The 11,931-nt window shown below is 51.7% G+C and overlaps 1 protein-coding gene across 1 annotated transcript; it reads right to left on the bottom strand.

Annotated features, from left to right (window-relative positions):
* Window positions 1-942: 942 nt before the first annotated feature.
* On the bottom strand, window positions 943-8,701 carry LOC146764541 (uncharacterized). The gene has a single exon (XM_085564405.1). The coding sequence runs from the start codon at window positions 3,584-3,586 to the stop codon at window positions 2,255-2,257; it is 1,332 nt and encodes a 443-aa protein (XP_085420531.1). The 5' UTR covers window positions 3,587-8,701; the 3' UTR covers window positions 943-2,254.
* Window positions 8,702-11,931: the final 3,230 nt, after the last annotated feature.

The following is an 11,931-nucleotide window of genomic DNA, read 5'->3' as shown; positions in this document are numbered from 1 at the left end:
TGCAAATCTCCAGAGCTTGTGCAGCTCACTGGACACAGTCTGGAGTTTTGTTATGGAGGAAGATTTCAAAGTGCAGTTCATGACTTCTTTTCTTTAATCAAGTGAGTATTTTTTTTTATTTTTCAGTTCAGAGAAGAACTGATAGAAACATTCCCCAGGTGACCTTAATGCTCAGTGTCTCATTAGGATGTCTGGGCATGTAGAAGAATGAGCTCCCTGAGGGCTGACCCTTTTTGGACAAGTTGCCCCTCACCCCCAGCCTCCCCATGTCTGACATCACCCACGTGGCACTGACATCCCTGTGTCCTGCAGCAGAACCTTGTCCCTGAGCTCTGCAGCTCCATGACCCAGCCCATTGCACCGTGTCCCACCTGCTCTCCTCAGCGCTCTGCCTGCACACAGACCCAGGAGAGATTTTCCTACTAGGAAGCAAAGAATGGAAAAGCCTGAGCAGGTTTCCTAAACAACAAACCCCACTCAGGAGCCACCTGCTCAGTACAGGCTGCCTGGAATGGTGTCACCTTTCTACAAGGGACAGTGTGACCAGAAATGATCTCTGGAAGTAGAATTCTCTGAGTCTCCCAGCTGAATTCTCTGTCCCTGTCCTTTCCCTGGATCTCTGTTGCAGATGGAAGCTGCTGGGGCCATCCTCACCTTTAACCTCTCTTTGGAAGGCAAACAGGTGTTCCCATGTGTGTTAAGCAGGATTTGTTCAATGTTTCTATAAATCTTTTGTGTCCCCCATGGAACAAAGGGGCCATTTTGGCACTGAGGGGGTTACGTGGAAGCAAGAAGTCAGTTGTGTCCCTGGGGTCCCATGGAACCAAGGGGCCATGGTGACACAGCAGGGACACGTGGATCCAGTGGTCCATTGTGACACTGTGGATCCAAGGAGACCATGGAGACACCCCCAGAACCTCATGGAACCAAGGAGTCCATGGTGACCCAGCGGGGCTGCATGGAGCCAATGGTCCATGGTGACACTGCCCATCCAAGGAAGCCATTTGGACACTGTAGAAGCTCATAGAGCGAGATCACCATTGTGACACTGAAGAACTTCATTGCACCAAATATCCATGGGGACATAGCAGGGCATCATGGAACCCAGGAACCACTGTTGGCAGTATGGAAACTCCTGGAACCAGGGGCTGTTGTGACACTGCAGAATCAACACAGCTGCTGCACCTTGTCCTCTGTCCTGCACAGCTCCTTGGGAGGCACGGCAGGAGCAGCACCCTGAGAGCCTCGGGAATGCCCCTCTGGGATCCATGGCACACACTACCAGGGCCTGGAATTTCAGTTCCCAGTCAGGAAAAGATGTTCCTGCCCTTGAAGGCAAAGCTCTTATGGAAGGCCCAAAAGCCAAGTGGAGCAAGATCTTACAGTGACATTTCATTGCCAGCCTTCATAACTTCACCCATGGTTGTTGTAGCTGGTGGAATAGGGATGAAATTAGGGCAGGGCCTTTGGTGAAAGCTGCCCTGGGTCAGGGGAGACACTGAGAGAGAAACAGAGCAGGCAAAGGCAGGCAGGAGGGAAAGGAGGACAGAAACACAATCAGCTGAGAAGGTGGCACTCTGAAAAACAAACCAAAACTGACTGAAAACAAATGGAACAGAAATCACTAATTCTTAAAGTTTTATTTACTGCTAAACCAAACCACGCAGTCCCACACAGTCCCAATCCCACCCCTCCAAATTTGATTCCCACTTCTCCTAATCTCCTTCCAATCCCATCTCACCCTAGAGGCTAAGGAATTGAGTAATTTTGGCAAGGGATTGAGTTTCTTTGGGGTGGGAACAAGCCATTTTTAAATGGGATTGAGACTTTTTGGGGTAAGATTGAGTTGTTTGCAGTGAGAGTGAGTAGTTTTGAGGTGACAGATCAATCCATCTTGACCTTTGGATTGCTGAGAGATGAAGAGCACTGCCCAAAATCCCCAAAGAATGAACAAATCTTCCATAATATATCCTCAAACCATAATTTCACCCTTAATTAGCTGTTAAATAGTGGGACATTAAACATCTCTGTTCAATTTCTTTCTTATTCTATATTGGGTGTTTTAGGGAATGAAGATAGATCAGAAGAATATTAGGGCCAAACCAAAAGGATTATCAGTCAGGTGTCTTCCCAACATGGATCATAGGGAATGTGCGTAATTGGGGCTCTGACCAACGTGGGTCCTCCCATGGGGGATGGAGATGGAGCAGTGCACAAAGCTTTTCCTGCAGCTGGGGCACTTGCAGGGCTTCCCTTACAGGTGTCTCTGTTGGTGTCTGGTCAAGATAGAGCTCCTGGAGAAGCTCTTCCCACACTGGGGACATTCATAGGGCCTTTCCCCAGTGTGGATGCGCCGGTGGATGATGAGGTGGGAGTTGCGCTTGAAGCCCTTTCCACACTCAGGGCAGCAGAAGGGCCTCTCATCTGTGTGAATCCGCTGGTGCAGGAGGAGATCAGAGCTGGTCTGAAACCTCTTCTGACACTCGGGACACTCATAGGGCCTCTCCCCAGTGTGGGTCCTCTGGTAGCACATCAGGCTGGAGCTCTGGCTGAAGCTCTTCCCACATTCTCCACACTTGTAGGGCCTCTCCCCGGTGTGGATGCGCTGATGTTTGACAAGGGTGGAGTTGTACCTGAAGCCCTTCCTGCAGTCAGGGCAGCGGAAGGGCCTCTCATCCGTGTGAATCCGCTGGTGCAGGAGTAGATCTGAGCTGGTCCGAAACCTCTTCTGACACTCAGGACATTCGTAGGGCCTCTCCCCAGTGTGGATCATTTGGTGGATGATCAGTTTGGACCTATGGCTGAAGCTCTTCCCACATTGCTCACACTTGTATGGCCTTTCCCCAGTGTGGAGGATCTGGTGGCTGATCAAGTGTGACTTCTGGCTGAAGCTCTTCCCACATTCCCCGCACTCATAGGGCCTCTCCCCAGTGTGGATGCGTTTGTGGATGACAAGGGCAGAGCTGCAGCTGAAGCCCTTCCCACACTCCCCACACTCGTAGGGCCATTCCCCAGTGTGGATCATCTGGTGGCGGATCAGGTTGAAATTCCTCCTGAAGCTTTTCCCACACTCCAAGCACTTGTAGGGCTTCTCTCCAACACGATGCTGTTCATGGACAGCCAGCTCTGAGCTCTGGCTTGATCTCTGGCTGCCTCCCTGGCCCACGGTGGGTCTTTCCTGCTCAGATCCCCGTGATCTGCCTTTGCAGCCCCTCCTCATGCGGGATCGACAGGGCTTTTCCTCCCCTTTGGGTTCCAGTACTGTGGAGCCACTCAAAACGGCCTCTTCCACGAGTTTCTGCTGCGGGGATTTGTCCTCTCTGCTCTCCATCCTCAGCTCCTGCTCTGGGGGAGGAAGGACAAGGAGAGGATGGGATTTGCCTCCATGCCACAGGGAAGGGCAAGGAGATCCCCCCAGTGCGTCCCTGGCAGGAGGACACCGGCAGCGGGGCTGTCCTGCAGCCAGGGGCCAGGCTGGGCTGGGAGATGGAGCAGGAGAGAGGAGGAAAGGGGCACTGACTTCCTCCTCCTCACCTGCCTGGGCGTCCCAGGGCTCCTTCCTCTTCCTTGCAGCCTCCTTCTCCATTTCTTGAAGTTTTGGGGATTGGAAATTCTGTTTTGGGAGGAAAACAAGGGATGAGCACAGTGAGTTTTGTACTGGTTTGAAGGCAAACCAGGGGGAGAGTCTAAGCCAGAATCACAATTGAGTAAGAAAATTAGGATCGAGGCAATGATACAGAAACACTGACTTAATCTGACAGAGTCAGGATATAACCTGACACCCCGTTGCTCAGGGTGGTGGTAGCAGTCTGATGAAATGGCGGCTGCAGCCCTGTTGGAGTGATGAACGTGATTCTGTTAAAGCAGTGATCCTGTAGAAGGGTCTGGTCTTCCTCTGAAGGTCCAGTGGTGCTTATGGAGCTCTTGTCCTCTGGAAATGCAGTAGGCAAGGTGATCGTGGTGTTGCAGGGGTGAGATTATATCCAGGCAGGAATACTTGGTTCCTCCTCCTGGGCGGAGCATCCCACAATGGGATGATGTAATTTTATCAGTGCTGCAGTGACACTCAATGGCCCATTAGCAGAAGATGGCCCCTGGAGGGCGTTATCAGGGTTGAGCCATGGAAGAGATAAAGAATACTGCCCCACCTGTTGATAACAGGTTATGGAGATGGTGACTGAAAACACTTTTGGTTACATCTGACACTGTAACCTGAAACAGTGAGGCAATCCCTGCCCGGGGTGGGGGATGAACACCACCCCCGTTACCCAAACTGGCTCAGGTGTAAAACCCCCACTCTGGGAAGGCCACACACACAGGGGACAATGTCACACTTGCCCCGCCCCAGGGGAGATCTCTGTCCCTGTCACTCCCTTGCTCTCCTCTCTTTTTTTCTTTCTTTCCATCTCTCTCTACATCACATTTACTGTTCAATAAAATCCACTTTGTATTTGGTCTTGTTAGCACCTTAATTGGGGCAGAGGCATCTAAAAATTTTATTAACCAGATTGGGGCATTATTTTGGCACAATGACTTCAGGGCACTGTTGTCTGACCCCAAGTGTCTTTGACAACAGCCTGGTTCCCTCCTCTGAGGAGTTTGTGGCTCTTTCCAGAGGAACTCTTGAAAACTTAGATGCAGCTTCCTCTGAGCAACTTTTGGGAGAACTTATAATTGTAAAGAAGATATTTTGTTGTCCTTCCCTGAAAAGTTTGTTAAAATCACTGGAGGAAAGGGAACAAATGATACCAGCAAGACTGACAAGGATCATTCACCCCAAGGAGAGGAACACAAGGGTATTTAAATCCTACAAGAAGCCCAGCTCAAGTAGCTAAATTCCCAAGTAATTCCTGAATTCACAGGCTTGGGGGCTTTTCCAAATACGAGAATCATTATTATCTTTGTCCCTGTCACCTTTGTGACAGCTACACAAACCTTTTCCTTCCTTTTAATAATCTGTATTGGGCCAAATTTCCATGTTTCTTTTTATGGAACCTGCCAGCATCTGACTTGTAGCTGTGCTGGAACTGATGAAATTTGGAATTGCCAAAGAATTGCTTCTGTTGTTGGTTTATTAATGTTTGGGATTTGTTTGCATTTCCATCACAAGTGACTTGTGGGAAGAGCAAATCTTCCTCAAGGCATTTTATGTAGGGTTAAATTTAATTTCTGCTGAGTTTGTTTTGTCCAATGCCCAGGGGATGCTCAAGGGGTCTCTGGTCCCTAATTTTCTTCTGATTTGGCTTTATCACTTAAAAACACTTGAAAAATGACTAAAATTATTATTGACCAGAGATGTCAGAAGTCCCACCATTTAAGAGGTATTTGAGGTGGAATTTACAGTTTGGGAACATATTCTGGAGGATTTGTGGGTTCTTGGGGGATATGTGGTAGTATTCTCCATATTTTTGCACTCCAAAATCCAAGGTGGATTGCTCTGTCATCTCAAAATGATTCAATCCCACTTGAAACCCCTCAATCTTACCCCAAAATGACTCAATCCCACCTCAAATTGCTGGTTCCCACCTCAGTCCCATGCCAAAATTACTCTATTCTACACCCTCCAGGGTGAGATGGGGAAGGAGATTGGGAGAAGTGAGATCCAAATTTGAGGTTGTGGGATCAGGAGTGTGCGGGGCTGGGTGGGTGTGATATATTTTGATAATAAATAAAACTATCAGAATTATTGTTTTCTGTCCCATTCATTTTCTGTCAGTTCTGGTTTGCTTTTCAGTGTGCTGCCTTCTCATCTGATTTTGTTTCTGTCCTCCTGTTCCAGACTGAAAAGCAAGATGTGTTCTATTTGCCATCTACATGGCAGTTGTCCTGTGTTAAGTGGGCAGTTTTTCCTTATCTCTTCCACAATCAATCCTCCCTCAGGGGAGATATCTGCTGATAATGGGCTATTGAATGTCACAGCATGACTGATAAGAACTGTAACATCCCATTGTGAGATGCCCCGCCCAGAGGGAGGAGCCAAGCATTCCTACCTGAATCTAGTCTTGAGATTCTGGCCCACCAACACAGATTTTTCTTTGCTGGATTTCCCAGAGGAACAGCTGCCTCTTCCTCTTCAGAGGAAGACACCCTTTCCTATAGGATCACTTCTCCAACAGAACCACACCTGACACTCCAGGAGGACTGCAGCCAGAATTCCAATTGGACTGTGGCTGACACCCTGTCCAACAGGGTGTCACGTTGTATTCTGGCTCTCTCAGTGTTGCTTTGGTTCACTGCATTGTTCATATTTTAATTTTCTTCCCTAATAAAAAGCTGTTATTCCTGCTACCATATTTTTACCTGAAAGCCCCCCCCCCCCTTAATTTAAAATTAATAACAAATCAGAAAGAAAGAGTCTACATTTTTTCATTTCAGGGGAGGGTCTTGCCTTTCTCAGCAGACACCTGTCATTCCAAACCAAAACACCTCCTTTCTCTCCTGCCATCCTTTGCCTGCTCTGTTTCTCTCTCAGTGTCTCCCCTGACCCAGGGCAGCTTTCACCAAAGGCCCTGCCCTAATTTCATCCCTATTCCACCAGCTACAACAACCATGGGTGAAGTTATGAAGGCTGGCAATGAAATGTCACTGTAAGATCTTGCTCCACTTGGCTTTTGGGCCTTCCATAAGAGCTTTGCCTTCAAGGGCAGGAACATCTTTTCCTGACTGGGAACTGAAATTCCAGGCCCTGGTAGTGTGTGCCATGGATCCCAGAGGGGCATTCCCGAGGCTCTCAGGGTGCTGCTCCTGCCGTGCCTCCCAAGGAGCTGTGCAGGACATAGGACAAGGTGCAGCAGCTGTGTTGGTGCTGCTGTGACACCACAGCCCCTGGTTCCAGGAGTTTCCATACTGCCAACAGTGGTTCCTGGGTTCCATGATGCCCTGCTATGTCCCCATGGATATTTGGTGCAATGAAGTTCTTCAGTGTCACAATGGTGATCTCGCTCTATGAGCTTCTACAGTGTCCAAATGGCCTCCTTGGATGGGCAGTGTCACCATGGACCATTGGCTCCATGCAGCCCCGCTGGGTCACCATGGACTCCTTGGTTCCATGAGGTTCTGGGGGTGTCTCCATGGTCTCCTTGGATCCACAGTGTCACAATGGACCACTGGATCCACGTGTCCCTGCTGTGTCACCATGGCCCCTTGGTTCCATGGGACCCCAGGGACACAACTGACTTCTTGCTTCCACGTAACCCCCTCAGTGCCAAAATGGCCCCTTTGTTCCATGGGGGACACAAAAGATTTATAGAAACATTGAACAAATCCTGCTTAACACACATGGGAACACCTGTTTGCCTTCCAAAGAGAGGTTAAAGGTGAGGATGGCCCCAGCAGCTTCCATCTGCAACAGAGATCCAGGGAAAGGACAGGGACAGAGAATTCAGCTGGGAGACTCAGAGAATTCTACTTCCAGAGATCATTTCTGGTCACACTGTCCCTTGTAGAAAGGTGACACCATTCCAGGCAGCCTGTACTGAGCAGGTGGCTCCTGAGTGGGGTTTGTTGTTTAGGAAACCTGCTCAGGCTTTTCCATTCTTTGCTTCCTAGTAGGAAAATCTCTCCTGGGTCTGTGTGCAGGCAGAGCGCTGAGGAGAGCAGGTTGGACACGGTGCAATGGGCTGGGACATGGAGCTGCAGAGCTCAGGGACAAGGTTCTGCTGCAGGACACAGGGATGTCAGTGCCAGGTGGGTGATGTCAGACATGGGGAGGCTGGGGGTGAGGGGCAACTTGTCCAAAAAGGGTCAGCCCTCAGGGAGCTCATTCTTCTACATGCCCAGACATCCTAATGAGACACTGAGCATTAAGGTCACCTGGGGAATGTTTCTATCAGTTCTTCTCTGAACTGAAAAATAAAAAAAAATACTCACTTGATTAAAGAAAAGAAGTCATGAATTGCACTTTGAAATCTTCCTCCTTAACAAAACTCCAGACTGTGTCCAGTGAGCTGCACAAGCTCTGGAGATTTGCAGACCATTGTAGGAAGACAAAGCACCCTTGAGGGCTTTGTGTACTTTAATGATCCCCACAGTAGATCTGGGGCTGAGTCCAGGAGCCTCAGGCACTGAGAGAAGGCTGAAGAAGCTGCTCAAGGAGTCAGGAGCAAAACTCCAAGTCCTTTGGAGCATCACTGGGCCCCAGTGAGGGCAGGGACTGCCAAAGACTCCCAGGCACTGGAGAGAGCAGATCCTGGAGGCCAGGATTGCAAGGAGCCCAAGGCTCAGAGCAGGGAACTGCAATGCTGAGCAAGGCCTGGGCTGGCTGGGGGAAGCAGAAAGGCCAAGCCCTGAGCCCAGCCTGGCACAGCAGGGCCTGTCCCTCACGGGTGGCTCGGGGCTGTTTGTGGGGCAGGGGGATGTGAGGGGCAGCAAGGACAAATGCCATAAACCTGCAGCCCCTGCCAGCCTCCTCAGGGAGGGGCAAGGGAGAAGCAAAGTGCAGCCCCTCCGAGGAAAGTTCCTTCTGTGGGGCTCCCGAGGCGCTGCCCGAGCCCAGGGACAAAGGCCTGGGTGCCTCTGGCCCTGCCAGCCCTGCCCAGCCCTGCCCATCTGTCCTGGGGCTGTGTCCCCTGTGCACGCTGCTCCTGTGCCCTGGCCGGCTGCACTTGCCCATCTCGCTGTGCCCCAGCATTTCTCACCCAGCGTTTCTGTGCCCTCCCTGGGCTGCCTGCACCCAGCGCTGCCGGCTCCTGGCACACAGAGCCAGGCCAGGAGCCCACCCTGCCAAGGGTTTTTGGAGCAGGGCGGTGGCTGCGATGGCTTCTGAGCTCAGCAGCTGCTCCTGGGATGGCTCCATGGAGACCCAGCACAGCAACGCTGCTGTGCATTGTCCCTGCTGAGGGTCTCACACTGGCGGGGCACATTCCCTGGCTGCAGGATTTGTGCCCGACCCAAGCACTGCTCTTATGGCTCCAGCACTGCTTTCCAGCAGACACAGGGGAAGGCAAACTGTGTGTAGCTCATGGTATGTTAGAGTGTCTAAAACTTGCTAAGTCATTGATCTTAGATGTGAGATGCATTTGGAGTTTATGAGATGGAAAACAAGATGGAAAAGGGGAGCATAGAAATAAATAGGGGAAAACATTTCATATTGTTTCTTTTCATTTTCATTTCACTTCTGGAAAGCTGTTTTAGTTTTTCAGGAATCTTCTCCACAGTCCTGTTTGCTCTTCTCAAGAACCCTTCCTGGAAAGTGAGGTCAAGCTCCTGCCACAGGATGTGCCACCAACTGCAGTTTCTCTTGGGTTTCCACACCCTGTGTGCTGCCGGACTCTTGCAGCAGAGCAGGACAAAGCTTTGGAGAAGTTGACAGCTTGTCCTTTCTTTAACTGGTGGGCTGGTGTGTTGTGCTGGGGGTAAGGTTTTCATTGTTACTGTTCGAGGCTAAGAAAACAGGAGGTCTTACCAGGAATTGTTAAGAGAATACAAACCTGGCTGAATTCAGAGAAAGAATCTCCAGAGCCTGCAGCCCAAATTGGAGAGTTGTGTAATAATAATCATTCCAGCCTGTCAGTGGACATCTTGAGAATGATCTGGAATGTGAAAATGCTCTGACAGAGGGAGTTTGTTTCTGAGTTCAGTGTAGATGATTCCACATCTGGTGCATTGATGCATAAATCAAGAGTACAATCAGTTCCTGATAAGGACCAGAACAAGCTGGACTTCTCAGAGTAGCCAACTGAAAGAATCTGAAAAGGACAAATGCAGGCAATGACTTGGTGAACCTTCCCTGGAAAAGAGTGTTTTTCTTCTAATAATTACTAGTCCATTCCCATGGCTTTTGGCTTTATTAACAAGCACATTTCCACCCCAGATTCACATGAAGTGAGAAGCGTGAGCTTGTGGAAGTGCCTGAAAGATGCCCTGTTCCTCTGCAGGGACACTCAGGCTGAGACAGAAGCCGGAGCCCTCTCTGGGGAAGCCTCCTCCGAGCTGGAATTTGTGTCGTGCTGGGAGAGGATGAGGAGGGGGAGAGCGCTGAGCGCTGTGTGGCAGGAGCAGGAGGTTTGGGCCGCAGGACATTCCATCTGCGCCGCTGCCCCGCAATGGGCGGCCGTGCCCGGGGCTCTGGGCCTGGCCCCGCGTGCGCTGAGCTCCCTGGGCTGGGCTCAGGCTCCCGCTGGGACTGGGCACAGGCTGGGCTCTCACTGTGCTCACCAGCAGGGAAAACACCTCTGGGCATCTAGGTTTCCTGCTGCTGGGAAGAAGCAATGAAACAAATCGAGAAGTTCTGCTTTCTCTTTCTCCTGGTGGATTTTTTAATTCAATTCCATACTACAGAGGCAATTTTTGTGATGGCCTCTCTCAGTTTATTCTATTTCATCAGCACCAGCAACAGGGCTGTGTTTGAGTACTGCAAATGTGGCCTTTGTGGCTTTAATTCCCCTCACCTTAGTGCTCAGGAACTGGTGGGCATTCCAGTATCTGCTGATCCTCATGCCTGTGACAAAAATACTGACTTCACTGTCATGAAAGCACTGTGGGTAGCACCAACTGAAAGAGGCACTTGCAGTTTTATGGATAAAATTCAGGTGGTAAGTAGCAGGGCAAGAGCAGCCGTGATCTGCAATTCCCAAGGGAAAGGCAGCAGCAGCCTCCTGCTGTCAGCTCAGGGTGAGCAAAACAGTGCTGAAAACAGCGCTGGAACCCGATCCTTCCTTCCCCTGAGGGCTGGCTCGGGGCAGCACAGGCGGGCCCTGAGGAGCCAGGGCTGTGTGCGGGTGCTTGTTGCTCTGCTCCAGAGTCCATCTGGAAAAGCCCTCGGCAGCCGAGGCAGGAGCAGGCGGGAAGGGGCCGGCGCTGCTGCTGCTCCTGCCGGGAGCCCCGGCCGGGCCGGGCCGGCGCCCGCTGCGCTGCGGCTGCTGCTGCTGCCAGAGCCGGGCGGGGTCGGGACAGGGACGGACACGGCACAGCAAAGGCCGGGGCTGCAGGGCTGCTGGTGCTCGGCCAGCGCCGGCACAGAGCTTCAGCCCGCAGCCAGCCCAGAGCGAAAGGCTGGGAAAGGCTCCATTCCAGCCTTCCTTTGCTCGGCACTGGGAAGGGACTGAAATTAAAGGAGAACAGCAGGGCCCGACCCCTTCTCCTTTGGGAGGAGCCCCACGCCTGGGGCTGTGAGGGGCCATGAGGGGCCGTGAGGGGCCATGAGGGGCTGTGAGGAGCCCTGAGGGGCCATGAGGGGCTCTGAGGGGCCATGAGGGGCCGTGAGGGGCCATGAGGGGCTCTGAGGGGCCATGAGGGGCCATGAGGGGCTGTGAGGAGCCCTGAGGGGCTGTGAGGGGTTGTGAGGGGCCGTGAGGGGCTGTGAGGAGCCCTGAGGGGCTGTGAGGGGCTGTGAGGGGCCATGAGGGGCCGTGAGGGGCCATGAGGGGCCATGAGGGTCTGTGAGGGGCTGTGAGGGGCTGTGAGGGGCCATGAGGGGCTGTGAGGGGCCATGAGAGGCCATGAGGGGCTGTGAGGGGCTGTGAGAGGCTGTGAGGGGCCATGAGGGTCTGTGAGGGTCTGTGAGGGGCCATGAGAGGCCATGAGGGGCCATGAGGGGCCGTGAGGGGCTGTGAGGGGCCATGAGGGGCTGTGAGGGGCTGTGGGAGGCCAGGCACCTCATGGAACTAAGGGTCCATTGTGACACTGCAGAACCAAGGAGATCATTGTGACACTACACAGCCCCATGGAATGAAGGTGTCCATGTTACGCTACTGAACCTCATGGAACCAAGGGTCCATTGTGACACTGTGGTACCAAGGAGACTGTTGCTGGCAGTACAAAGGCTCATGGAACCAAAGGTTCATTGTGACATTGTGGGGCCTCATGGAACCATGGAGACCATTATGTGATGTGGGTGGTGGGGAAAAAGGCATGCAATCAATATGATTGATAGCAAGCTCCAACTTTAATCAAAAAGCCACTTAACATATATAGGTATTCTACAAGCATAAT

The sequence above is a fragment of the Lonchura striata genome, chromosome 33, assembly GCF_050655825.1.
Source record: "Lonchura striata isolate lonStrDom1 chromosome 33, ASM5065582v1, whole genome shotgun sequence".
NCBI classification, from domain to species: domain Eukaryota; kingdom Metazoa; phylum Chordata; class Aves; order Passeriformes; family Estrildidae; genus Lonchura; species Lonchura striata.
This window is presented reverse-complemented; position numbering and strand designations above follow the sequence as displayed.

What these genes read in the sequence shown, in the direction of transcription:
- LOC146764541 (XM_085564405.1), bottom strand. Translation starts at nt 3,586, where the DNA reads ATGGAGAAGGAGGCTGCAAGGAAGAGGAAGGAGCCCTGGGACGCCCAG.